Here is a 26,201-nt window from a genome sequence, read left to right as displayed (position 1 = left end):
GGAGGGGGGGAAGGGGGGATGCGTCGATAGATCGGTCGCAGAGAGGAAACGAGACAGCGGAAGTGAAAGGTCAAGGGGAGAAGACAAGGAAACATAGAGACGAGAGGACGAAAACGGAGAGGCAAGAGAGGCACTTCTTTCTCTCTTTTCTCAGTTGCCTGTTCGTGCGCGCCGTCTGTGCGCGCGTTTGTCGCCTTCTCGCATGTCGCCCCCCCGGTTTCTTGCGAAGAGACGAGACTTCCCTTTTTTTCCTCTGCAGAGACGTCTTCCCCTTCGATGCCTCCACAGAAGATGTGCAAGTCGACCGGAACTTGCCATTCCTGAACGTAAGTGCGGAGGAAAAAGGTGAAGGTTTGGAGGCTCGCAAACCCTGCAGAGACAGAGGAGGCGGACGCGCTCAGAACTTTGCAGAAGCTCCACAGAAAGCCGTTTTCCCTCGTGCAGAAGGATAAGACACTCAGGGCTACTACCCCCGGCATCGCAAAGGCCGTTCGCACTTTACGTTTAAAATTCTGTTTTCCGTGTATTTTACATTTGGTAGCGTCTTGACAAGATCAGAGGCAGATGAAACGCGACGCGCCTCCCTCAGCCCGGGCATCTGCATGCATCTGGAGATGCCTTTTGATGCATGCGAATCGATATTTAAGTAGATGCCCGCGTGGCTCCGATTTTCGTTCCCATGACAAAATCACAACGCAGTGACAAGCCGAAAGAAATCTCTTGTTGCTATGTTTCTCCAGGAATGCACAGCGCCCCTGCGCTTAACATGTTTTCTCGCGCTCATGTATATGCATGTACCTCTCTCTCATCTTCATCTCTATCTGAGCGTATAATCGCCTATATATGTTATGTATGTATATTAATGCTCCTATTCGCATATGTATGTATATATATATATATATATATATGTGCGTCTGAAAACGCAAAGGTACATTAACTGGGTATATCGAGTTGTGACTTCATGTGCTCTTTTTCTTCGAATCGATTCGTACTTTTTTGCTTTCTGTGTCCAGGCTTTCGTGGAGGAGAGCGTGGCTGCGGGAGGGAAGAGATACAGGCCACCCCACCAGCGAGTGAAACAGGAAGGCGATCGAGCGCTCATTTCGGCGCCACCGAAACAGCAAGTCAGCACGCAGTCACAAAGGAATCAACGCATCTACATCCCGCTTCCTGTATCCAGAACCCTGTACACGCACTGAGCAGCCCTTCGCCTATCGATGTGTATACATATATCGCATGCATGCGTATCGATTCACATATCTGGGCATGTATCCTGGTGCCGCAGTCTACTGGTACGTACCAGTGTATGTGCACATGTCCGTTTCCTGCGCGTCTCTGCGTGTGGGGCGTGATTTTTGCCTCGAAGGGTTCTGTGCGTCTGTTTCTAGGAGCCGGTCGCGCCCTCATTGAACTTCGCGCCTTACGCGCCGCCGCGGGCGCCGTCGACCGCAGTCGTTGGAGCCCACGCGCGCGGCGCTGCGGAGCGCGTTTCACCGTCGACGGGACTGAACGGCGCGGGGACAGCTGCGGGACGAGGGCCGGACGAGGCCGCAGAGGAAAAAGGCGGGTTCCAGGTCCAAGGTGAGAACCGGTGGAACGGCAGAGCGGGAGCTCGGCTTCACAGAAAAACGAATGTGGAGGTCGAAGAACTTCACCTCCCCATGCGCATGCAAACAGAGTCGATTTGCGCAGCGACGCCTCTGCTCCTCACCCGCTTTTCTGTATGCCCTTTGCTTCCCAATCTGCATGCACCCAAAAAGATGTGCCCCTCCTTAACAGCTACTCAGAACCCCGCCCCCCCTCACCCCCCACCCTCTCTCCCCGCCGCCTCACGAAAACCTGTTGTCTTGATCTGTCAATCCCCAAATCATCGAGGGAAAGTCTCCTTGGTTCTACACAGACTCGTGGCGCTCTCTGTGGCCTCTCCCTCTGTAGGACCGCGTCGATGGGGACCGTCGGGCTACCGCTCAGCTGCTTCGTCTTCCCCTGGGAGCGCCGCCTCCGCTCCTCCTTCGACGTCCGACCCTCCAGGAGACAGTTCCTCGCGTGCGTCGTCTTTCCCGCATGCGTCAGTGGGCGTGGAAGCTGGAGGCCGAGCCTTTGTCCCCGCTGCGACGCCGCAGGCGCGGCCGATGACGGCAAGAGAGTTGACGGCGGCGGCTCTCTTCAGCGGCACGACTTCTGTTCCAGTGTCGGGCGTCTCGAGCTCGCGCGGGCTCCCGCTGGGCAACAACCCGCGTTCGTCTTCTTCCGCTGTGTCTTCTGTCGGGTCGCTCAGCGGACTCAGCAAGGTTGGCGACCGCAGAGGCGAGGAGGAAGAATGGAGGCGCATGCACGCGACTTGGGGGACGAGCGGAGGCCGAGGCGACACAGAAGAGCGAGTCGGCGCTGGACAGCGCGGGGCTTCCGCGGCAGATGTATCGGACGCTTCAGTTGACTTGTTGGGGCTGGGATCTCCAAGGAGAGCATCTGAGGCGCCGAATGGAGACGGGGGGGACGCGGCGAGGCTGGGAGGCGCGAGAAAGGGCGAGAAGCGAGAGAGTCCGTCGCTCATCGATGTTTTGTCGATCGACTTTCACGCACAAGACGGCGCGGCGGGCGCGAGCAATGGAGAGCGCGGAGGCGACAAAGTCCAGAGAACCGTTGCGAGTCTTCTTCCCCTGCAAACATCCACTGCAGAGGTAGGAAACGACAGAGGGGCGAACACGGCGCGGAACGGTGGGGTCTCCCGTGAAGTCGCCAGTGGAGAGAGGACAAAGGAGAGAATAAGCGAGGGAACAAGAGAGAGAACAAAGAGCGAGGGGAAGAACCAGGGAACCCCAGAAGGAGAAAAAGAGAGAGAATAAGAGGAAGAGTAGGTGAGGGGAAAAAACGCAGCAAGTGAGAGGGCCAGGGAAAGCCAAAGAGAGAAAAAGAGAGAGTGGCACGGCAGAGGTGGAGAGAGAAGGTGAAGCGAGGCAATACGCGGGTAAAGGATCGAAGAAAAAAGTGCAAGAGGAGGAAGGGAGAGAGAGAAAACGGACGGACGAGATGCGCCGGAAGCACAGCGGAAAGCACAGACAAGGAGAGGGAGCGGGAAAAAGGATGATACGAGAGATGGAGGCCAACTGGGAAAAGAGGAATCAATGAGACAGGCGGAAAGAGATATCATCTGTGTGTGAAAGTTCCACCAAACCGAAAGCAATCATAAAGAACTTGGTTGTCTGTATCTCATAACTGGAGTAGTCTATTCCAGGCACACCTTGTCTTTTATCGGTGTGCTCTAAATCTGAATTCATGCGAGCCTCCGAACTCAGACGAGAAAACAGCGTCGGATTTGAAGTGCATTTGGTGTGACAACCTGACCGTTCTTTCTTTTTTCGCATTTATATCCCATCTTTTTCCCGTTATCGTTTTCCTAATCCTTCGCCTTTCTCATTCGGTCTCCCCATTGTGTTCTCTGCTTTCTTTTGTTTCTCAGGTGGGGGAGCGCTGGGCGTCGTTGCCGGGCGAGGCCTCGCTGAGTGTCCCCTGTGTCTCCGCCTCTGGTGTCACGCGCTCTTGCCAGGAGTTTCTCACCAACGTCCTTCAGGTAACAGAAAACAGACTGTATCTACACGTTTGTATGCGTATAGAGAGAGATTCAAAGAACGAGTGCATATCTGCATATGCGAAGATTCAAGTACTTCCGCAAAGTTTATGTACATGTGTGCGGATGGGTATATAGATGCATGCATAGCACAATATGTAGAAATGTATCTCGTATACATAGTACACGGCCTGTATAGATATATATGAACGTCGTGTGTGTTGTTTCTACTCCTGTGAATGGAGGAGATGAGTGAAAAGAGTCGCCTATACTGGAGCGAAAGAGGGACAAAAAGAATCTGGTGAAGTGGAGGGACACGGGAAACGGTGCTGTGCATCGTGGTTTCGAGTGCTTGTTTTCCCTCTAGCATGCAAGTCCTTCGCTGCATGTATGTGGAGCAGCGAGAGAATCAACAAAAGGAAAGGGAAAGAGCTATCAGGAAGAAAGTGTCCTTCCGATCCGGGTGTTTTCTGCGCTGTCTCAGCAAGCAATTCCGTTGCATGTCGTTGAAGTCATCGGCGACGAAGCCATAACAGCGGCACGGACACCCCTCGGAGGAGACGGTGTGGTGTATGTACACCTCAAGGTCAAGGACCAGGTAGCGTCATTCATTATCAAGGCCTCGACTCCACAGTAAGTTTTCGTTTCTTTGTGTTCTTCCGTTTCTTATTTCGCCTTCCTCTCCCGTGTGTTATGGGAGATTTTGCTGGCAGATATCCAAGTGTGTAGGTCTCTGTGTAGCCTCTGTTATCTTTTTTTCCTCTGTCTCCCTTCGTCTTGGTGACCCGCCACTCCGGCCCTGAGGCTGGACCCTTTCGTCTGTTCGCTTGGTTCGACTGCGCTCTCCCTAGCGTCTGTACTGCTCAGGGGCGTGGGTAACGGTGGCCTTTCGTTGGAGTTGTGGCTAGCAAGGCACACGATAAAGTCCGCGGGAAAATGCTCTCACCAGAGGACGTTTTTGTTCTCGTTAACATATTTCCTCATCCGTATGTATGCATTCATGGATGCACCAGCACACAATTATAGCTGCCCTGCCATGTCCTCACATGTTTTATTCACTCACTCGTACACCTTTGTGTCTGTGTATATCTACCTATATTTCTGTATACATGTATATATGTGGATATGGGTATATCGGCTTTCATCTATAATGTTGATGCGCGCACGCGTCTCCATTCGGAAAGCAGGCTTCGCGGTGTCTTCGGGAGGTGAACGGTGGTGTAAATCGGTGCCTGCCTCTGCACACATTGGAAAGAGAGATTCTACCGTCGACGTTCATTCCTGGTTTCCCTATATCTCCGTGTGTGTGTCTACCTCAAAAACTGCAGGCTGGCGGAGGCGGTTGCGGCTGCCTGCCAGCGGCTCTGAGCGCGTCTACGCACCTTCTGCTGCTCCCGTTTTCCCCTTGCTTCTTCCAGTCATCCTTCTGTCTCCGTTTTCGACTCTCCTTCTCTCTCTACCTATCTTTCTAGTCTCCGCGTCTCTGTCGCTGGGTCCTCCTATCCACTAGCCCCCGCAAAAAACAGTGTCTCGATCGAACCGTCTGCTGTTTCTCTGCTCTCTGTCTCCACCTGTACGCCCTCGCTCTTAGCCTGTTGTCTCTGTTCCTGTCTGCTGCCTCCGTCCATCGGCATGTGCGTCGACCGTCCCCGCTCCCTTTGGTGTCGTTGCCCGGCGACGAGTCTTCTGGTCTTCTTTCCTCCCAGAGTGTGACCGTTTTTGTGACAAGGAAGTAGTCAGCGGCCTCTCCGATCCGGAGTGTGATCCTCTATCGGGCTCCGTTTCCTTCGTCTTTGTTCCCTTCTTTGGATCGCTGGACGCTGTGGTGTCCTCGGTTTTGCGCTATTTAAATACGCCCGCAGAGGCAAGGAACTGAGTGACCTTGTTGCGACACCAGTGCCCGGTTTTCCTGGGACGTTTTTTCTCGCGGCCTGTCTTCTCTTCGTGGCAGTCTCGCGTTTCTGCGCCGCCTTGCACTCGCCTAAGCTCTTCCAACTCTGCATCTCCCCCTACCTACTTCCGCCGCGTCTTTCTCTACTTCTCCCTTGCTTCTCTGCTCTGTGGAGGCGGAGCCCGTCATTCTTTCAGGTTTTCCTCAGTCGTACAGTGAAAAGACGCCGTTCTGTTCTGACCAAATGGATCGAAGCTATTCCCCCATCTATATGTCACCTTTTAACCGCTTGCTCCAAAAACACTGTGCGCGTGCGCCCGACGGGGCAACGCGTTCTCGTTCTGCTCCTGCCACGCTCACGGATATCGCTGTCGAAACGCACACCGTATCTTTCTGAAAGCCAGGCGCAAACTACAGAGCAGCTGCGGCTTTCTTTCAGCCTCCCGTTGTGCAGCTTGGCGAGCTCTCCTACGTATACATGTGTCCCTAGCCAGGGGGGGTGCCCGTTGTCACTCGGTGAGCCATGAGGAGACAGAAACCTTTGGTCCTGGCAGGTTTCCCTTTTAGGCATTCATTTCACATCCGCACGTCTTCCACTGTCACGCAGTAGACAGCCACGTTCACCGGACAGCCCCCACAAAGGCTCCACAAAAGCAGCGATTCATGGGAGCTGTGCGAACACTAGGTTTTTGGGGAGAGAGGCTACCCAGGTCACATCCGCCGCCATCTCAAGAATCCAAGAGACCAGCGAACGAATCGTTCTGTTTCGAGGCGGGCGAAGAGCGGTGCGCGGAGCACCGCATCCGTTCACACTTTACAATTCAACAGAGCTTTCCGGCTATCCCGCTCTGAGGACCCAAGAGCGTACGCGAAGCCTCGCCCATCCAAGGTTGGCATGCCACCCTCGCTCCTTTGCCCCATTTTTCAGGCAAGGGAGTTGCAGATCGGTTGGACAAAGAACTCGGATTCGAACAGGCGACAAGTCGAATGGTTTTTTCCGTCAACCACAGCAACGAAGCGTTGTAATGGAAGCTTGAATACGGTTCACGGGACGGAATCATTCCGCACCGGCCTTCTCAGCCAGGAATGTTGTGGCTTCATCCGAGATCCGTCGCGATGATATTTCTTCTGTTTCGCGAGTGCCTTCCACGGTCTTCGACTCTTCCTCGGTTGATGACGCAGCAGACACCGAGGATTGAGCCTGTTCTCGTCCCTTCCTTACGCGTCTCCTCACCCCGAAGCGTCTGGTCTCCTCTGTATTGGCATCTGTGCTTCTCTTCGCTTCCAGTTATGCCTCTCACTGAACGGCGCAGCGGCGACTTCGTGTCTGTACGGACCACGTCGGCGCTGTTCAAACGGGTCCCGCTTCCTTCTCGAGAGAAGTTGAATGTCCTTTCTCGTGCAGCAGTGTCGAACACCTTTCTCGTCTCCTCAGCACCGACTGGAGCTGGACTCGAGTCCTCAACTGCCCTTGTGGACTAGGGCGTCTTGCCCAGATAGCATCAGGAACACCAAGGCGGTGGTGAAAGCGGCGCAAGTGCCGCGATGCCGTACCCGAAGCGTCTTCATTTGGCTAGTCGTCGCAGCCCACTGGACATAGGCTTGAAACCGAAGTTGGCAGATGACGAACGGTTAGCGGCCGCGCGAAACGAAACTGGCAAGAAAGAAGTAACAGGCAACCGAGCAGACGCAAACTCCACCTCCATTGGTGTGAAGACGGGCTGTCGCCGCGAATCTAACCCTGTCCGAACTCGCGTCCACACGGGGCCCCGGGATGCTCGGGGGCTCCGGGTCGCGTTTTGGGTGTAGAGACGCAGACGCGAGAGTAGATGTTCGTCGGGTTCGCGTTTCGAGCACAGACAGTGGAGAACCTGAATCCGGTGCTGTAGCGGAAGACTGAGGCACAAAAACGAAGACCGTGGCGATAGGGTTCAAATGTATGAACGAGACACTCAAGACAGAGGATCCTCTGTGTTTACGCGTCAAGTGTGTTGGCAAAGCGGAAGACACAAAAGTCGTCCAGAGCTGTGTTCGAAGAAATGAAGAGACACACAGATGTTGGGATTCGAGGGTTCGGGGAGACAAACGAGGCGAACCGTGGCGCGTTCAAAGATCCGCCGACGCCACACGCCGAAGCTCCGCTGCGCCCTGACGCTCAAGACCGCGCCGAAACGCTGAAGTCTGTTGGTAGGGTTCACGTGCTCACACCTATCAGGGACGCAAACCGACAGACGTGGACTCTAGTCTTGCGTTGGTGTCCACAACTCTACACGTTCTGTCGGTGTCGATAACCTGAGATCCAGAGTCCAGGGATAAGAATCAGGCGGTTTCCGGCTCGACGAGCGCATGCATTCGATCAAGCTGCACGCTGCTGTTGGTAAGACAATGTTTAGCCGGGAAGTTGGCGTGTAAAATATGTAACCAAGTGTGATCTTAGATGCACGAATGGGACATAATTAATTCTTGCCGTTTCTGAGAGGGATTGCTGCAGTGTCTGAAACTCTAGGCTGCCAGGGGCGATCTAGTCCATCTGTCGCAAATCCATATTCAGCATCGGGTCTACATCCGTTGGCTGTCCGTGCAAGTCAACGGGACCCGAAGGAACGGGCTAACGTAATGTACTCCGCATCTGGAGTCCTAATCCGTTCTGTCCGGCCCTCTGTAGTGAGTTGTGCCGTGAGCAGGAGCGCGCGATGAATGGAAACAGTTTCTCCCCGGAGTGGAAAGATCCGCAAAACGTGGACCGCTGCCGAAAAGTATATATGCAACTCTACACGCGAATACTGTTTGCCGGGCGAAACAAAGAGGAGCGTTTCTGCCTGCGTCTCTCTCGTGCGATAGGGGATTTGTCAGCCTTTCCCCGACACGTCGCCATGGACACAGCCTTGCAGAGAGGCTTGTCGCCGGGTGTCGGAGAGAAGTGCGAAAACTACGCGTTGGCCCGCGGCGCTCGACCAGCTGGTGTCGGTCAGTCTCCCCATCGATTCATCCTCCTGCAGTCGTTTGTGGTCCTTTCGCAGTCGTGCTTTCTTCTTTCCCCAGCCCGAACGGCTCCTAAAACGCTGATGGCACAAGCTGCATACACTTTTTGTTCAGAACTTTTGAATCCAGAAGAACGCTGGTGTGTGCGTCGTCTCTACCAACCGCCCGCGCTAGTCCGCCGACGCTGTGGAAGAGCAAGTTTGCCGCTGTGTCCCAATATTTCTGGCCCCAAAAGCAGCACGGAAGCTCGTGTCTGACCACAGAAAATGCCAGGTGAAGAATTCGTCTCGGCGTGGGCCGTCTGAGAACGGCTTGTTCAGCGGGAGGAATGGACGAAGTCCGTTCCCCTCACGCGTACCACCTCCAGCGGCTGGGGACTTCCGGAACGCCCTGCATCGGTCAGGTTTCGCCTTCTCAATTTGCCGAAACGCGACGATGTGGGTGGGCAAAAAACTCAAGAGGAAGGTCAACACTGCATCGAAGTCGCTCGAAAGTCGAGAGAGAGAAAGTGGGCGATTTGCCTCGCATCCAGCGAGAAAACGCGTTGCCAAGATCTCGCGCTGGCTAGGTGGCCCGGCTGTCGGCAGCGATTTCTCCCCGTTTCGCCCAGCACACAGAAGCGCTGTTTTCTTTCCGGCAGAGTCAGCGGCAAGTTGCCGACTCATGCTTTGTCTAGATCTGTCAATGGACGCTCACCCAACTTTTTCGCCGTTTCCGTGCCAACCTCAAGAAAGGCCGTGCGCGGAGAGGCGGGCACCCCCGGACCCGCGAGGCTTCACACGGGCTGATTGGCCAACCCCCACTGTCCTCGGTTTTTTCGGGACCGCGGCAAATCTCGACAGACGGAGACTTCTTCTCGTGGAGTTGTAGAACAGGCGTCACGGTTCTCTGAACCGTTTCCTGAGCAGGTTGTCTTTGCCCTTTTTGCGGGCCAGCGATTTGGCGCATCAAATCGACTCCGCTTGCCCGTGCGCCGCGTTTTCGGTTTCTCTAAAGCACGCAGCCGAATCGTTTTCTCCCGCGTTTCTGCTGTGTCGGACCCATACGTTATACCCTTCTGGGTTTTGGTGTGAGCAGCTCGCCAGCGCCGGAGCTGGTTGAACCGCCGGAGAAACTGACAAAGCGCAGTCAGCCTTCGCCTCGCGCGCCCCTATTTTTGTGTTCAGCGGCAACAGAGAGCATGAAGAGGTGCATCGTGTGGGGAAAGGAACGAATGAACGAGCGGTGGAAGCTCCACTCCATTTCGCTGTTTTTCATCTAAAAGGCGGAGACCGAGAAAAAGACCAGCGCTGTACAGACACCGCACCCAGCCGAACTGAGCCTCATAGCACACTGCACAGAGGCATCCACAGCCACGTCACCTCCCCTTTCTCTCTTCTCCTGCCCTTGACGCAGACGACACGACTTCGTACGCTCAACATCAAAAATATCCTCTCCTTCTCCTTCTTCCTCTCCTTCCCCTTCTGTCTCGTCTCCTTCTTCATCTCTCTCGTATGCTTCTTCATCTTCTTGCTCTTCGTCTTGCTCTTCGTCGTCCTCTTCGTCCTGGGTCGGTCCTGTTCAGCTGCCTCCGTTTTTTCTTTACTTTCGATCTTTGAGTTCTTTTCCTTGTTGGTTCCGGAAAACGAGATCCATCGAGAATGGAGAACCCGGAAGCGAGTGCCGGCGCTTCACAGCCTCCCGCCGACGACGCGCGTCTTCCAGAACGCGATGCTGTGTCGATAGCTGCGCACGAGAAGACAAGTCAGAAGCGCAGTCCTTCACGTCTTCGGCCCGCGGTAGAGACCAAGAGCGAAACCCGTTCTCTTCCTCCGGGAGAAGACCACGCCCCAGAGACTCGCAGGTGGGCGGGGGCGTTCTCTCGCCTTCGGTGCTGGCTCTGGAAGGGCGAGAAGGCGCCAGAGGAGCAAGGGAAAGCAAGCGAAATGAAAGAACTGGGACCGCTCTTACCTGCCAGTGACGACTCCAGGGAGCGGGAAGACTGTCCCAGATCCCCGAACCGAGGGTTTCTTTGGAGAGATCGGCACAACTCTGCCGATATGGGAGGGGAGGAAAGTCGAGGCGTCGCTTTCTCGTTTCGAGATATCCAGTGTTCCGTTCGTCTTGCTGGCCCGGACGGAAAGAAGCAGAAAAAAACGATTCTCTGGCCGATTTCAGGTGAGTGAAGCACCCGACAAACGACAACTACCATCCTCTTCTCTCTATTCCACTCGTCTCCTTTCCCTCTCTTCGGCCTCTGTTTGCCCTCTCGCCTTTCTCCCTTTCCTCGCCTTTCTCCCTTTCCTCGCCTTTCTCCCTGTCCTCGCTTTTCTCCCCTTCCTTGCCTTTCTCTCTTTCCTCGCTTTTCTCCCTTTCCTCGCCTTTCTCCCTTTCCTCGCCTTTCTCCCTTTCCTCGCCTTTCTCCCTTTCCTCGCCTTTCTCCCTTTCCTCGCCTTTCTCCCTGTCCTCGCCTTTCTCCCTTTCCTCGCCTTTCTCCCTGTCCTCGCCTTTCTCCCTTTCCTCGCCTTTCTCCCTGTCCTCGCTTTTCTCCCCTTCCTTGCCTTTCTCTCTTTCCTCGCTTTTCTCCCTTTCCTCGCCTTTCTCCCTTTCCTCGCCTTTCTCCCTTTCCTCGCCTTTCTCCCTTTCCTCGCCTTTCTCCCTTTCCTCGCCTTTCTCCCTGTCCTCGCCTTTCTCCCCTTCCTCGCCTTTCTCTCTGTCCTCGCTTTTCTCCCTTTCCTCGCCTTTCTCCCTTTCCTCGCCTTTCTCCCTTTCCTCGCCTTTCTCTCTTTCCTCGCCTTTCTCTCTTTCCTTGCCTTTCTCCCTTTGTTCACTTTTCTTTTCTCTCGGATCTCTGTTCGGCCTCTCTATCTTGTCTCTCCCCTTTGGTTCGGCGTGTCGGTCTTGCTTTCGTTCCCGCCATTGTTTTTTGTCTTGTTTGCTTCGTGCGTTGTTGCTCGCGGCTCTACGTGCTTGTCGCGTTTTTTTTTCGCTGCCTTTCGACCTCGTCAGGTCTGCCGCGTTTCGTCAAAAGTCTCTTGGGTTTTCGGCGATTTTCTTTCCAGGCGACTTTCCGCGCGGGAGCGTCGTCGGAATCCTGGGGCCCTCCGGGAGCGGCAAGACGACTCTTCTCGACGTGTTGGCGAACAAGAAGATACCAAGGGCGTACACTGGAGAAGTATTTGTGGACGGAAAGAAACGCGATGACAAGAGCTTCAAGGCTCTCTCCATCTATGCTCCTCAGGTACAGAAAACGCGATTTGCACGCAGATGCAAGTCATACACTTGCCGTGCATGTGGGCATGCGTCTACGCACATCATCAGGTGTTCAGGGGCGAAGGTGAAGGCAGGGTGGCGATCGACGCTCTGTAGGCAGAAAAAGAAATACACATGCATATGCTTCCACCTCTACATCCGTATCTATGCTTTTACCTTCTGTCGTGGAGACGAGGGCCGTCAACACACAAACGCAAAGATAAACAGATATATACATTTTTACACGTCTGTAAATGTATACACATGTACCTATATAAAAACATATATATATATATATATATATATATGTGCAAGTACGTATGAGTTTTTGTATGTTTGAAGAGGAGATATGGCTTGCGTTTTTGTAGGATAACATCTTTAATGGGAACGAGGAGGTCTGGGAAGTGCTGGCATTCGCGGCGGCTTTAAAGTCGGGGCGTTCGAAGGAAGACCAGAAGAAGCTGGTTGATGCAACTCTCTCTTTCCTCGGTCTCGAGCGCGTCGCGCGCCAGGTGGGTGTCCGACGCGAATAGCTCGTGGGCAGACAAAATGAGACCGAAGAAGGCGAACAAGCGTGGAAACAAAGGAATCTCGTACTCCAGTGAGCACCATGCCACCCATGTAGCTGTACACCTCTGCATGTGTGTACATATGTTTGTGTATACGCGTATGTATCTGTGTATGTACATAATGTGCAAGTGCATGTGCGTATCTGTTTTGTTAGGATTTGTTGGCAGATATTCGCTTTCACGCGTGCATTTGTCTCATGTTCTCTCCTCGGCGGTAGATCTACCGACGGTCTTCTGCATTTGCATCACTGCTTCCTTCTCCCCCTACATACATATATATATTGTATATATAATATATATATATATATATATATATCGCCAAGGGCCGCCTTTGGGTGGGGTGTGTGCTTGGGTCTGTTGCTGAGACGGTGTAGAGACGCGCGCCTGTGGCTGGGGACTGCGTCTCTGCGTGTTGTTTTGCCTCGCCGGTTCAGCGCGTCGGCAACACCGTCGTCCGGGGCGTGTCTGGGGGCCAGAAACGCCGGCTGGTGATAGGTCGGGCCCTGGTCACGAACGCGAGTCTCGCCTTCTGCGACGAGCCGACTTCCGGTAGGTTCTGGGCTTCGCAAAAAGTATGCAGACGCGCTGGAAGGCAAGCGACGCTGTCGCACATGCAAAGGCGTCGCACAAAAGAGAGCCACGCAAGATCCTCTTTGGGATCGTTCTGAGTTTTGTGACGCGCAGTCCGACGCGCCAGGCGAATTTCGCGCTCCCCGGATTCTCTCGGGGGTTGCCGTGAGCGGTCGTTTTTTGTGTTGTCTACGCACTTTTGCGTCTTCAGGTTTGAGTTCGACAGATGCAGAGGCGCTGATGCTGGGAATCCGCGAAGTGGCGAAGACCTGCTGCGTCTCCTTCCTCGTTGTCATTCACCAGCCGCGAGTCGAGGTGTTTGAACTTTTTGACGAAATTCTTCTCCTCGCACAAGGCCGGTGTCTGTACAACGGCCCTCGGTCGCAGATGGAAGCGTATTTCTCAGCTCTGGGTACGTCCACCGTTTGTCGCGGGTTTTCATTCGCGACTCGTCTCCTTTCGCGCCGCGGTCTTCCTCTGGCGATTGCCCGTGGTATCGACGTGTCTCAGCCTCCGCCCTGCGTTTGTTCTCCGTTTTCAGGCTTTCCCCTCCCCCCTTACGTAAACCCCGCGGAGTTTTACATGGAGCTGACGGCGGAAAACGCGACTGTGGAGAGGCTCGCGACCGCGTACGCCGCCCAGGCAGAACGGGCGAGCCGCGGGGAGACAGGTGTCTCCTCGCGCCCGGGCGCGGCTGTCTCTGGGGCTCTTCTGGGCGGTATCCCGGCGAGAGAGAGCGAGGAGAGTCGCCATACAGGCGAGGAAGAGAGGCAAAGAAAGGCGGATAGAGACGAGGCTGACGCAGGACAGACAGCGGGAGAGAGAAGTTTCTTGGTCAAGGAAGAAGAGAGAGACGACGATGCGACGCAAGACCGAAGGAAGTCCATCGCAGCATCGCTTGCAGGCACGCAAGCTCTCGTTACGGCACTCCACGAAGTTCCTGGGACACGGTACGGCTAGAGGCACAGGGGTTGCCGTTTAGCTTTAACAAGAATTGAAAAGGAATTTCGGCGAAAGACAGATCTGTACAGGCGGAAAGTGGAACAGCAGCGACTGACCGTGTATGCGTTTCGCCCCTCACATTCTCACGAGGGACAGTCGACGCGTGCAGAGTCTCGCCCACGGTTTTTTTCTCATTGTTTCTCGCCCGCACTTTTTTGTCCGTATGCTCTCTCTCTTTTTTCTCTCTCGTTTTCTCCTTTTCTCTCTCCCCTCTGTGTCGCCCCTCGGCGGTGCCCAGCTATTGCTATCGCCCACGCGCTTCGTTCATTCTTTTCCTTTCTCGCATATCTTTTGCGTTTTTTGCAGGCGCCCACTACCGGGCTTTTACGGACAGTTCTTGATTCTAACGCACAGGTCTTTGACGCTGGCGTGGCGAGATCGAAACGTTGTCTACATGGTTGCCTGCAGTGCACTGCTTGCCGCGACCCTCACGGCCATCCTTTTCTTCAACGTCTACCGAGAAAAAGCCATCATGTATCACCTCTCTGCACTTTTCCTTGTACGCCTTCAACAGCAGATGCGCGAACGACATGTGCATTCCTTCTCAGACACACATATCTGCATGCATTCCCATGCATACATCCACCGGGTACATCTACACCGATACATACACAAGTGCTCGCGTCGCAGCCATTCAGGAAAAATCCAACTCACATTTTGGTCCCTCTGCTCGTCTATCACATCGTTTATATATATATATATATATTTATTTATCCATGTAGACTGATATACATACATGTATATGCATACTTGTGGGTACATGTTTGCACAAGGTATTTCGAAGTTCCTAAATCAACGGTGGTCCGTGTGGCGCTGGTGACATAGTTTCCTTTCCAGTGTGAATATTTTGGTTCGTGTCGCAGGTTTCGCTGTCTCTGGCGAGCATCCCGAGTGTGAACATGGCGATGTATCTTGAGAAGAAAGTGTCGTATCTCTACGAGTCGTCCGACGGCTTTTACGCTGCAGGGCCCTACCTCCTCTCTGAGGTACGTGCTTCTGTTCTGTGTTTGCTTTCTTTTGATGCCTGTCCTGATCTTCTGTGCCATGCCTTTCGTCTTCGTGGACTCTCCGCGTGTCTCCTCACCGTTTACGTTCTTGTTTCCCGGCTCTGTTTTCATCCCTCCGTTTCTGTGCGTGTGTGTATGCGTCTGTGTGGCTGACTCTCCCTCGCTTCGGCTCCTGCGTTTCTCTCTTCGTGTTCTTGTGTTTTTCGCCTCCCTGAAAGTCCAACAAGCTCGGTCCTGCGAGCGCTCTGTGGCGTCCCTCACTCTGGACTTTTCCACAAAGGCGCCTGGCGGCTTGTTGCTTCTGCGTCACCTTCCACCGCTCGCGGTTTCGTTGTTTTCCCATCCTCATTGGCGTCGTTCCTGTCTTGTATTGCCCACTCCCGCACCCCGCTCTGTCCTCTCTTCTCGCGTTCGTGTGGCATTCTCCGTTTCTGTCTTGCTGCAGATGACCACCGGGTTTCTTATGCTGCTGGGCGCAACTCTTCTTGCCCTAGTGGTGGTCTTTCCTTGCTGCGCCTTCCCCTTCTCCAAATTCGGAATGATTTTCCTTCTCTTCATCCTTTTTCTCCTCGTAAGCAACGCACCGTTCTTGGGCAGCCAAAGACGATAGATCCAGGACTGGGCGTGCACCGATACCGAGACGTGGAGACTGATTCGTCTTTTCTTTTCAGAATCGTTGTCCGAGGAAGCATGCCCGTGCCACAAAGCGACTTCCTGGTTGAGGTGGTCCGCATCTAAAAGTTGGCGACGCAGGGGGAGGAGCTGCTTCTGTAGATCTGCGGAGTTGGCGGTCCCCGCTTGCTTTTTCTCTGTCTCTGGATCATCACACAGCGTATTTATATCACAGAATGCGTGTCTGGTTTGTCTGTGCGTTTGTGGGAGCGGTTCACCATTTGGGAAGCCGTCTGCTCGAGAAATGGCCGTTTTCTCGATCCGTGTCGAAACGGATCTTTTTTCATCAACCTGGATGTGTCCTAGACTTCGGGGATTCCGAAGTTTCTTTCTGTTTTTATCTTTCGTTTCTGTCGTCCTACGGATCCCAAATCGAGCGGCTTCCGCTCTTGTCTACTGTCGAGGCGTCCCGCTCTTGTCTACTGTCGAGGCGTCCCGCTCTTGTCTACTGTCGAGGCGTCCCGCTCTTGTCTACTGTCGAGGCGTCCCGCTCTTGTCTACTGTCGAGCCGCCCCGCTCTCCACGTTTCCCGCGGGCCCTCGCTTCGTTTCTTCCACATTTTCACTTTTTGTACCTGGGTCTTGAGTCGGTTAACCTGCCGATCCGGGTTTTTACAGGTCGTGGACGCCGTCATGCAGTTTGCTGCGGCCGTTTGTCCGACGTTCATCATGGCGAGCACCTTTGCTGGAGGCTGGCTGGCCCTAACGTCGGTTGTGAACGGCTACAATGCGAACCCAAAGTGAGGAGGAAAGGACGCAGAAACACGAGACACAAAGAACTGAAGTGTTGGAGATGGGACGGAAGCAGAGCTACAAACGTGCACACAAAAAAAACGAATGCCGAGAAATGGAAACGAACGGTCCCGGGTTTGCCTGAGGCTCGGCAGGCACGCCGCCCGTCAGGAAGCACAGGCGAGCACGCAACTCTGGGAGAAAGGAAGGCATTTTGGTGGACGAATGGGCGGCAAAAAAGTGGAAACGATGCCTTGAAAATGCGGGTTTCCTCTTCTTTCTGGTTTGCAGATCCATTCCTGGGTGGCTGACATGGCTGGTTTACCTCTCCCCTTTCTACTACCTGGTGGATGGCGTGGCGGTTGTCCTCTATTGGGAAAACCACGATGTGTTCGGAGTAAGTGTGAAGAGTACACGAGAGCAGGACGAAGGGGAAGTTCTCTTGTGTCCGGCTCTAGAGTTTCTGTGGAGCTATCTCAACCTCTCCCTCCTCTCCAGTCAGCGCAGCGGAAGGTGCTCGAAGGTTGCAGCATTTTCCAGGACACTTGCCCTGAACATTCGGTCCTTGCTCCGATGCAGCTCGACCCGTCCAACAGCCGCGGTATTTGCCTATGCGCCTTTTGACATCGCGTTTTTCTCGGCGTTTGTGTTCCTTCAGACTCCTGAAAAGGCTGCGAAATTTGGATACACGAGTTGTGAGGAGCTTCTGAAGGCTTACGGCTTTGCAGGGATGCTCGGCGGAAGTTCGCTTACCCCGCCGCAGTGGCTGTGGTGTGTAGATGTGCTTGTTTTGTTCCTGATGACTGTCGGCATGAAGGCAATTGCCTGTTTTTATCAGGCTTACTTTGTTCGCCTTCGACGCTAATCAAGCGCTTCGTCTTTCTTGTCTTCTCTTTTCTTCCCTGGAGTCAGTCTCGGTTGTCTCTTTCGGTCTCCATTGGTTTTCGCGCTGCATCTACATACTCGATTCGAATTGAAAACGTGCCGAGCAGCTCTGGCTGGTGTCTAAAGACCCGCACACGCACACATGCGCGTGGGTCCACAGGCCATCCGCATGTCCATGCATGCATGTTCGTAAACGGTTACATTAATCTTTTATGTTTCCGTAACGAGTAGCGCATACGGGAAAGCGCGTTCGGCTCCGCGGCGGTGAACGCGGCAGCGCGGACGGAGACGATGGGGACAACGATAGGTGTTCAGCGAATTCGTCTGGAGAAGATCCAGCGGCAGAGAGGCTCTCACCACCGCTTGCATCGAGAGTGTGCGAGAGCGAATCCACCCGCGGCTCTACATTGTCTGGCATCTAAAGGTGCCGAAACTTGGAAAAGTTCGCACCAACACTGCGCTGCTGGGTAGACTGTTGCAGAAATTCAGCCTTGCCGTGTCGCAGCTTCGCATAACTGTGAGCAAATTACGAAGAGAGGGATGAAGAGAATCACCTACGCTACGTTTGATTTCAAAGCACACACGGTGGCGCAGACACTCGCAATTCGCCTGTAGGAAAACCTGCATTCTTTACTGGTAACATGAGACGCTCCCAGTAGCCTGAGGAGTTCAGTGGTACTGTGTACATAAGAACGCGCCGTAAAAGGCGTTAGACGTCTCGCGACGCCTGACGGGACTGACACGGGTAGGCGGCAACTGGCAACCACTGATGGAAGAAGCACGAGAGGAATTAGCAGAGTGTATGACAAAAGCTACAAAAAACGAGACACACGCGCAGCGCGGGGCGACACGGCTAGCTCCGTCGACCACCTCCAACTATGAACAGAGGACTCGGGAAACACTCCCCCACGGCAGTTGCCGGGCGTTGGTGTCCCACAACGCCTTGACAACAATGTCACAAGGAAATCCTCTTTTCCGAGAAAGAACATCTTAAAAAATGAGCTGGAGGAGCCTCCGGAACGACTGGAAAGGGATCACTAGTCTACGACTCGAAGACCCTGCGCGCATCTGCCACCCGAATATACCTTGACGGACAGGCTACTGCGGACAAAATAATGAGAAGAGAGCCCTTCGAACAGTCCTATTGTTGCTCTACTGGCGTCTACAGAAGAAGGCCACCATACGTGTTATCATCCGTCTTTAGAACTTCTTCGACTTGATGGAGAACTTCAGTCACCTTCCAAATGGTAAGTTGCACCTCATGGTCACGACCAGCAGCCGCAGCGTTGCCGTCATCCCAGCACCGCTTCAACTTCCCTAAGAATTCCCTCACATTCTCTGCATCTTTCTTCAAATCTGCCTTGAGCCGCTGGACCTGTTCGTGCAAGGCCACAGCCTCGTCTCTCAAATGCTTCTGCTCTCCGGGCAAACCGCTTTGATTGCTTTGTTTACTTGCGGAGTACGAATCGTAAAAAGACCGGAATTGGCCCCGAGTTTTACCCATTTCGTTCATCTTCTGGAACATGTAGACAAGAAGATGCGGAGCCTCCTCCAACAGTCGGCGCGTCTCTCCTCCCCGAAGACGATTGGGGATGCCCTGTGCAAAAAGGCAGGAGCCAGTGACGCAAATGACGGCGAGCAGAACTCGTATCTTCACCATCGTGCCACATAACTGCTGGCCACTGAGTAAAATTCTCTTTGGCCATCCATAAGGTATTACACAGTCATTACTCCCGACCGTGGGACCAACGAAAGCAAAAAACTGAACTTTCTGGTCGAGTATGAACTTCGTCTGTGGAGAAACCTGATGGACGATATAAAGAAGAGACGGGGCTCACAACGCTTGTCTCTCACAAGGCGCTGAGACGGTAACGTCGCTGACCAGCGCTAGTGCCGCTGTTCACAGCCGCAGCGAGCACGGACGGCGCGCAATCGTCACGCTGCTGTTTCATTAAGTGTGACTCTGCCGCGGAAGAAAAGAACCGGATCGCGCGAGCAAGACAACGTCGCTGCTCATTTTCCCGAATGATAGGCAGTCTGTGAGATCCACAATCAAAGCGTGCTCCTAACCCCTCCGTACCACTGCCGGGATGATACCGCCGCTATCATAATGACGGATGCCACAAATCGATCGTGATGCCAATATCTGGGAGTTGTGACAAACGCCATCAATTCATATTTTGTAGCATTAAAAAGTCCAGATGACTAGCCGGGATCAGGCTAAAGTTGCAGCTGCCAAACTTTGCAGCCGAGAAAACCGGAGTTAGAAAATCACAATTCAGCTGTCTATCCCGTAACTACTGAACAGGGCACGGACAAGCGCAGTATGATGCGTTGCTTTCTGTAGTCGTAAGTTTATGTGTGAGGCGTTTCGCCTGGCGACTTCGGCTTGTGCCACGAAACACGACAATGGCGGTTCACCTTGTAGATTTTTTGTTGATTGCACTGCCCGCCTTGTCGTCCATGCTAAGGTGCGGGCGCTCATGTACCACGAAAAGTGCCAAATAAGGATGCCTTCGGACAAAATATCGTGGCTGCACTTTTTGCTGAGTTCCCAGTGGGCCGCCAGTGTCTCGCTGTGCACGTCCGAAAGGTTTACGTACGAAAGCGTCGTTTTGCGAGCGCGGGAGTGTGTGATGAGAAGAGTACGACGATGCTACACGTATCTAAGTGCTCGGAGCGACAGGACGACTCAGGATTTATAACAATTGTCTACTAGTGCAGCTGAGTTGCCTCAAAACGCATCTGGAATTCTGTTACGTATCTGACGGTGGAACTACCGCTTTTCATGAGAGTTGCTGGCACTCATCTCAAGAACGTCTCGATAACGCATGGTCTCGTTTCGTGACTCCACGCTGACCGATATGCAGAGCTACCTCACTCTACCACCTATCAATTCGATCCCTGTTGATCGCGGAAAATGCTAGTGGAGTATTGCCGCGAAAGCCAACTGTGCCAGGAACAAAATCGGTATCTGTTCCGAAGTGCATGACGGTTACAGCCTGATCCTCGAAAATAATTCCGTGGCATGGACTGTTCACCTTCGATAGGTCAGTTGACACAACTGGGTTACAGTTTGCTGGAGGCCGCAACGTAATGTACGACCGACTCGTATGGAGATGGGAACTTCTGAACATCGAATTACCTTTGAATACGAAGATCGAGATGCCCCGACGATTAGATTCTGAGCACCTCTACACCCCTTAGCTCGTAAACAGGGTCAAATCTTCCTTGAGCGGCTCGACAGGCAGGCCTGTGAACCGAGGTTGGATTCATGTTTCAGCCTTTCGAACCCGCTTGTCCATGGGTGTGAGCTGGCCGCCCACTTCTCTACCGTCTTGCCGAAAGATCGACTCCTCACGGAAATGTCGGGTTTGCCATCTCCCATTTCCGCAGTGTAACCCACGACTGGTCACAGGCGCTTTTACAGCAGAATCCTGCTAATAAAGAACTCCACTGTTGACGACGGACTGCGATGAATCAGGTACAATAACGGGATAGCCCTATAAGACACTTCATGTGATCACGGCTAAAACGCACGAAGGGGGACTCCACGACCTCTGATTTGTGTGCTCTGAGTGTGCCTTGATACAGCAAACGGTGGGAAGCGCATGCTCAGATGATGCAGTACCCGTGTCCCTCCGCTTGTGACAGCGTTCCGCTCTTCACGGAAGCTCTGTAGCACATACACAGGAAAACTGAGGCGTGCTCTGCACGCACAAGTTTGGCTTATCCTCAGGCGGGCGCACGCTATCGTGGAAGATCGGAACGCACCAATCACTCCTGCGTTCGGCCCAAAGGAGCTGCCAGATTTGTTCGCAATACCACTTCCGCATCAGCTCATGGCTCGCCAAGGCTTCGCAGTCTTGGCCATGCAAGACAATGGAGATATTTTCGGCGAGAATCTAGTGCACTTGTCGTGGACAGCAACGCCCAAATCGTATCCTTTCCCGCATAGCAATTTATTGTTCAGCTGGATTTCTTTTTTGGGGGGGCTGAGAGGCAGCCGCTGGGCCACAGAACGTGCGTTTTTGTGGATTTGTTCTGCGCCTGGAGGGGTCCAATTGAAGAATGTGGATTTCCACCTGCCTTCTTGGTGAACATGGCTGACGCCACTCCTCACTTCTCTCGGGAAACCCTGTACAAATCGATAATAGCTATACCATGGATTATGCCTCATACATTTGTCATTCGTTGTTTCCCTGTCCCGGTGGTGGCCATGGGATCTCAGTGTGCTTCTTCAAGCACCGTTCAGGGTTCTATAAAAACTTTTTCCCCATTCGCGGTGACGCGGCCCCCCAGTTGACGACTGTGTCCAAGCTGTCCAGGCTCTGACTTCCCATAACTTGGGGATTCCTTAACATTCCCCCAAGGTCACTTTCGCTGCTTTTCTGTGGCGTTCTCCACACTCTTCAGGCTGACCGCTCACGCAAACAGCATGCATGCCTCGCACGCAGTGGCCTGTTGAGCGGTGCGTGGCCCGGCCAGCGCCACGTCCTCTCATTTGGCGAGCGTGGTTGCCATTGCTTGACACGTCATGGGCCTTGTATCTTTGAAAAGAAGAGGGTTGTACCTCGGCTGCATTTAGTGTCTTGACTCATTGAGGAGGGGTAGGAAATCCCTGTGGTGGTTTCCACGAAAAAATGTCTTTTCAAGGCACGGAGGCACAACCGCTTGTCTTGTCAGCGGCGTGACCGGTTCTCGTACGATTTCTGCCAAGCCGGTGGGAGACTGTCGCGACGGGCGCGGACTCCTCTATTTTTCCTCATTTGCCTCGCCTTCTTCCGTGGACTTTTCGCCATTTCACTGTAGATCTGTCTGTACGTAATAACTTACCTCATATCGCCCCTTTCTCCGGGGAACTTCTCAGTGTCTCTTCGGGCAGTGAGACAATGGGGTCTTCGGCTAGCGATTTCTCGCCGCCGCCCCCCGGCGCCCCGAGCCGCTGCCCACGGAGTGTTGCTCGTCACTCCACGCAGCCAATGCAATCTTGGAGGGGACTCAGTCTTCTCCGGCTTCTTCTTGCGTTCGCCCTTTTCTCTGTTCTTCTGTACGACCACTGGAGGATCCTGGGCAACGCGCTCGCCCTGCGGACAGCGTCTCGGGCTGAAACGGCTCTCCAAGCGACGACTCCCTCTGTGAGTGCAAAGCAGGGTAGCGTCGAACCTCGCGAAGAAACGCTAGATAAGGTGGAAATGCACCCTTCATCGAGAAGTAGGAGAACGAAAGTGAGGGGAAATTGCTTTTGTAAGGCCTCGGCCTGGAGGAGCCCCCCGTCCCTGTCCGCTTCGGCGGGCTGGGTTGAGGCTATCTTGAGGATCCGTCACGGTTCTTTCCGGGACTCTGCGTGCTGCCTTATACTCCTCGTAGCATACCTTTCCACAAATTCTTCCAAGGATGTGGTCCTGCCCCGGAACTGTTCTCTCAGCCTCATGAGCAGGCCGTGGTTGGTACTCGTAGAACCAACTGGTTGAGCGATACGAGCTCGTGGCATGCAGGCAGTGACCGACACAAAGCCGCTGTATTCAGTGTCGTAGAGCTAATGCGCAAGCGAAAAGTTTAACGGCCCGATGAGCCATGGCTTCTCCGACGCGTTTGCTTTGTGTGCCAGGCCATGACCCCGTTGACCAATGGACAGGTGGTGGAGATGACCGCCTCAACTTTCTCCATCGTCCGCACTTGGTGCACCATGTACCAGGCTCAGTGGCAGATCTTCAACCAGATGTGCCTGAATAAGGAGTTAAGTGGTGCATTCAAACAAGCTGCCGCAAACGGAGAGAGCGCGCTCTTCGACTTCAGGAACTATTCTGGATGTGAGTGTCCGGATTCGCACAGTCTAGTGCACAAATCCAGTTAAGCCTCTGTTGGCAGTCCCCAAAATATGCATCCTGTGTGCTTCTATTGTATTCTGCAGTGCAAGTTCAGGGCGAGGTCGGTGTGGTGCCGGGCACGAATGCTCCAGTGCGGATTGTCCGCGACCCCAACTCACCGACACATGCTGTAAAGTACATCTATGGTGCCATCTGCACGGGTGAACTGAACTACGCTTGCAAGTAAGTGGTTCGGGTTCAAGGAAGCTGGGGTTTTTCTGAACCTGCCTCTCAAAACCTTCTTGAAAACCGTATTTGGAATGCACCAGACGCTGGGTACTATGTTGCTGGCGGGCGCAGCAATCATTTCCCGCCTGTTTTGTCTTCACCCTTGCACAGGAAAGTCCTGGAAACCAACGTGAGCACGGAGATGACAGACACAATTGCTGTGCCAACTTCGGAAGAAGTGGAGAAAATTCTTGAACATTTCGACAAAGAGACTCCGTTGGAGGCCACGGCACGTGCGCAGGTGGCGGAGCAAATGCTGGCCAGCGCTTCCTCGGACGAAAAAGGCTCTTTCCCTGATGTTCAAGCGGACGCCACAGAGACCGCGCCAAGCACACAACCAGAGGATCAGGCGTCTCCCACGGCCGCTTCGCCCACAGCAACAGGTACAGATACACAGTCTTCTGAAGATGAGAAGGAAACGGAGAACGCAGCCAAAGAAGGCGACGAGGAAAAGCCAGCAGACGGTAGCGACAGTGAAGGAGCCGACGCTATCGAACAGAAAGCCGTAGACGCCGCTGAGGGTGACGGAAGTGTCTTCGATACTGAAGGTCAGGACTCCCCTGGCGCTGCTGCTCAACCCGAAAGCTCTCCATCCGCCGACGACAAAGAACCATCTGGAGACGCTGACGAAACATCAGGCGATTTGCCGACCGATAGCCAAGATACGCCAGCTACAGATTCCTTCGACACCGTATCTTCGTCTGACAGCACAGGACCCGCCTCTGGCAACGCCGACACATCGACAACTGATGCTCCGGCAGCAGACGCATCAGCTGCGACCGAAGGCAGCGAGAAATCGGCTGGCGGAGACGGCGACACGCCGACAACTGATGCTCCGGCAGCAGACGCATCAGCTGCGACCGAAGGCAGCGAGAAATCGGCTGGCGGAGACGCCGACACGCCGACAACTGATGCTCCGGCAGCAGACGCATCAGCTGCGACCGAAGGCAGCGAGAAATCGGCTGGCGGAGACGCCGACACGCCGACAACTGATGCTCCGGCAGCAGACGCATCAGCTGCGACCGAAGGCAGCGAGAAATCGGCTGGCGGAGACGGCGACACGCCGACAACTGATGCTGTCGCAGCAGACGCATCAGCTGCGACCGAAGGCAGCGAGAAATCGGCTGGCGGAGACGGCGACACGCCGACAACTGATGCTCCGGCAGCAGACGCATCAGCTGCGACCGAAGGCAGCGAGAAATCGGCTGGCGGAGACGGCGACACGCCGACAACTGATGCTGTCGCAGCAGACGCATCAGCTGCGACCGAAGGCAGCGAGAAATCGGCTGGCGGAGACGGCGACACGCCGACAACTGATGCTCCGGCAGCAGACGCATCAGCTGCGACCGAAGGCAGCGAGAAATCGGCTGGCGGAGACGGCGACACGCCGACAACTGATGCTCCGGCAGCAGACGCATCAGCTGCGACCGAAGGCAGCGAGAAATCGGCTGGCGGAGACGCTGACACGCCGACAACTGATGCTCCGGCAGCAGACGCATCAGCTGCGACCGCAGGCAGCGAGAAATCGGCTGGCGGAGACGCTGACACGCCGACAACTGATGCTCCGGCAGCAGACGCATCAGCTGCGACCGAAGGCAGCGAGAAATCGGCTGGCGGAGACGCTGACACGCCGACAACTGATGCTCCGGCAGCAGACGCATCAGCTGCGACCGATGGTAGCGAGAAAGCAGCTGACGACGACGTCGACACACCGACAACTGATGCTCCGGCAACAGACGAATCAGCTGCGACTGATGCCACAGATAGCTCGGACAGTGCTGACGCTGCAGAGACGCCTGCTGGTGACGACCAAGAGACGTCGTCGACGGCTGATAGCCAAGAAGCTGCTAATGAGAGCGGTGAGGGCGGAGAGGATGGCAACGCTTCCTCTTGAATCATGCCCTGAATGTGTCTGTGGGACGCCCGGCAAACGAATGGGAGAACGTGCAAACAGGTTGGCGATCGATCGTGCAATTTGCCATTCAAGCGTTTCAGGAAGTCACCTTGTTTCCTGGCGAAGGCAGCGCGGTGGCGATGAAATGAAAGCCGTCACCTGTGTTGTCCGATCGGGAGGCCGCGGTACACAGGCGCATGGAATGCTGTTTTGATAGGTATTCTTAACACCCCCTGACTGGCAGGACAGGTGCCAGTTGCTGTCGAACGGTGGGTCCTTTTCGCATCCTCTGTGCTCTACGACTGGCGCTCGTTTGTGATACATCCTGCTACATATATATACCTTCGCTTGTTGTGTAGGCCTTCCGTTGTGAAGGGCCATTTGACTATGAATTCTCGAACGACTCTCCGCGCAAATTGCTCAAAAAATACCTTTACTAATTGCAGTATCTCGTGTCCATCTGCGCCTCTCGCTTCGTAGCATCTGATCCCAGAAGGGCCAACGAGTGCCCAGAAAAGCTTCCAGAAGTCTCGGTTACAGCCCGCTTTTTGTGTCCTCTCTAGTCACGCCCAGTCCATTGCCACACGCGCCGGGGCCACAACTCTCGCAAGGCACAAAAACCGGTTCCTGCCTCGTGACATCGCGCCGTTCTACGCAGCCGCTAGCCGTTCCCAAGACGCAGGCATGACAACGAGAAACTTCCAGTTCATTTTTTGCTCGCTCTAGGGACCGCACTAAACCCCTACTTGGGAACTCAGTTACGTATAGGGACGCTCCGACGATTTCGAGACGGTACTTCGACGCCGGTGCGCGGGGAGCCAGCACACTCCGACCACTCGACGCTGCTTCTGCCGCTGAAGCCTGTGGCGCCTGGTGATTGTAGTTGTGGCCACGCATCAGTGAGATGCCTAGCAATAGGGCATCATCGCCGGGTGCTCTCCCGATATAGGGATGTACCTTTTCGCTTTCGATGAAATAGGAGATCGCTTGTCGGTTTGTCTTCTCACTCGTACTCTCAGTCCCAGTCAGTCTCCAGGGACGAATAAGCAAGTGTTCCTGTTCTTTGGCAGTCCTTGCTGGGGCTGCAAGGCACTTCTCTGC

General features: G+C 54.3%; 4 protein-coding genes across 4 annotated transcripts in view; 3 read left to right on the top strand and 1 right to left on the bottom strand.

Annotated features, from left to right (window-relative positions):
• The window catches only part of NCLIV_0188 (adaptin N terminal region domain-containing protein), a gene marked incomplete at both ends in the record, with an annotated part of 9,644 nt that extends 5,439 nt beyond the window's left edge, over positions 1-4,205 (top strand). The window contains 5 exons of the mRNA XM_003882080.1: positions 260-326; positions 1,389-1,581; positions 2,074-2,681; positions 3,461-3,571; positions 4,053-4,205. Coding sequence (XP_003882129.1) covers positions 260-326; positions 1,389-1,581; positions 2,074-2,681; positions 3,461-3,571; positions 4,053-4,205 — 1,132 coding nt within the window. The remainder of the gene's footprint in view (positions 1-259; positions 327-1,388; positions 1,582-2,073; positions 2,682-3,460; positions 3,572-4,052) is intronic.
• A 5,876-nt stretch (positions 4,206-10,081) lies between these two features.
• On the top strand, positions 10,082-17,088 carry NCLIV_018850 (putative ABC transporter; the record flags this gene model as incomplete). The annotated part of the gene is made up of 12 exons (XM_003882079.1): positions 10,082-10,598; positions 11,483-11,661; positions 12,041-12,184; positions 12,676-12,790; positions 13,023-13,223; positions 13,353-13,761; positions 14,120-14,312; positions 14,677-14,799; positions 15,266-15,391; positions 16,110-16,231; positions 16,515-16,620; positions 16,882-17,088. 12 exons carry the CDS (start codon positions 10,082-10,084, stop codon positions 17,086-17,088), a joined length of 2,442 nt encoding a protein of 813 aa, XP_003882128.1.
• Positions 17,089-18,270: 1,182 nt separating this feature from the next.
• Positions 18,271-18,768, bottom strand: NCLIV_018840 (conserved hypothetical protein; the record flags this gene model as incomplete). Its single annotated transcript, XM_003882078.1, has 1 exon — positions 18,271-18,768. One exon carries the CDS (start codon positions 18,766-18,768, stop codon positions 18,271-18,273), a length of 498 nt encoding a protein of 165 aa, XP_003882127.1.
• Positions 18,769-22,000: 3,232 nt separating this feature from the next.
• On the top strand, positions 22,001-25,100 carry NCLIV_018830 (conserved hypothetical protein; the record flags this gene model as incomplete). Its single annotated transcript, XM_003882077.1, has 4 exons — positions 22,001-22,246; positions 22,720-22,921; positions 23,023-23,161; positions 23,318-25,100. The coding sequence occupies 4 exons, from the start codon at positions 22,001-22,003 to the stop codon at positions 25,098-25,100; spliced, it is 2,370 nt and encodes a 789-aa protein (XP_003882126.1).
• Between the last annotated feature and the right edge of the window lie 1,101 nt (positions 25,101-26,201).

Source organism: Neospora caninum, chromosome VI, assembly GCF_000208865.1.
Source record: "Neospora caninum Liverpool complete genome, chromosome VI".
Classification (NCBI taxonomy): Eukaryota; Apicomplexa; class Conoidasida; order Eucoccidiorida; family Sarcocystidae; genus Neospora; species Neospora caninum.
Note: the sequence above shows the minus strand (reverse complement) of the source record. Positions and strands in the feature narration are given on the sequence as shown.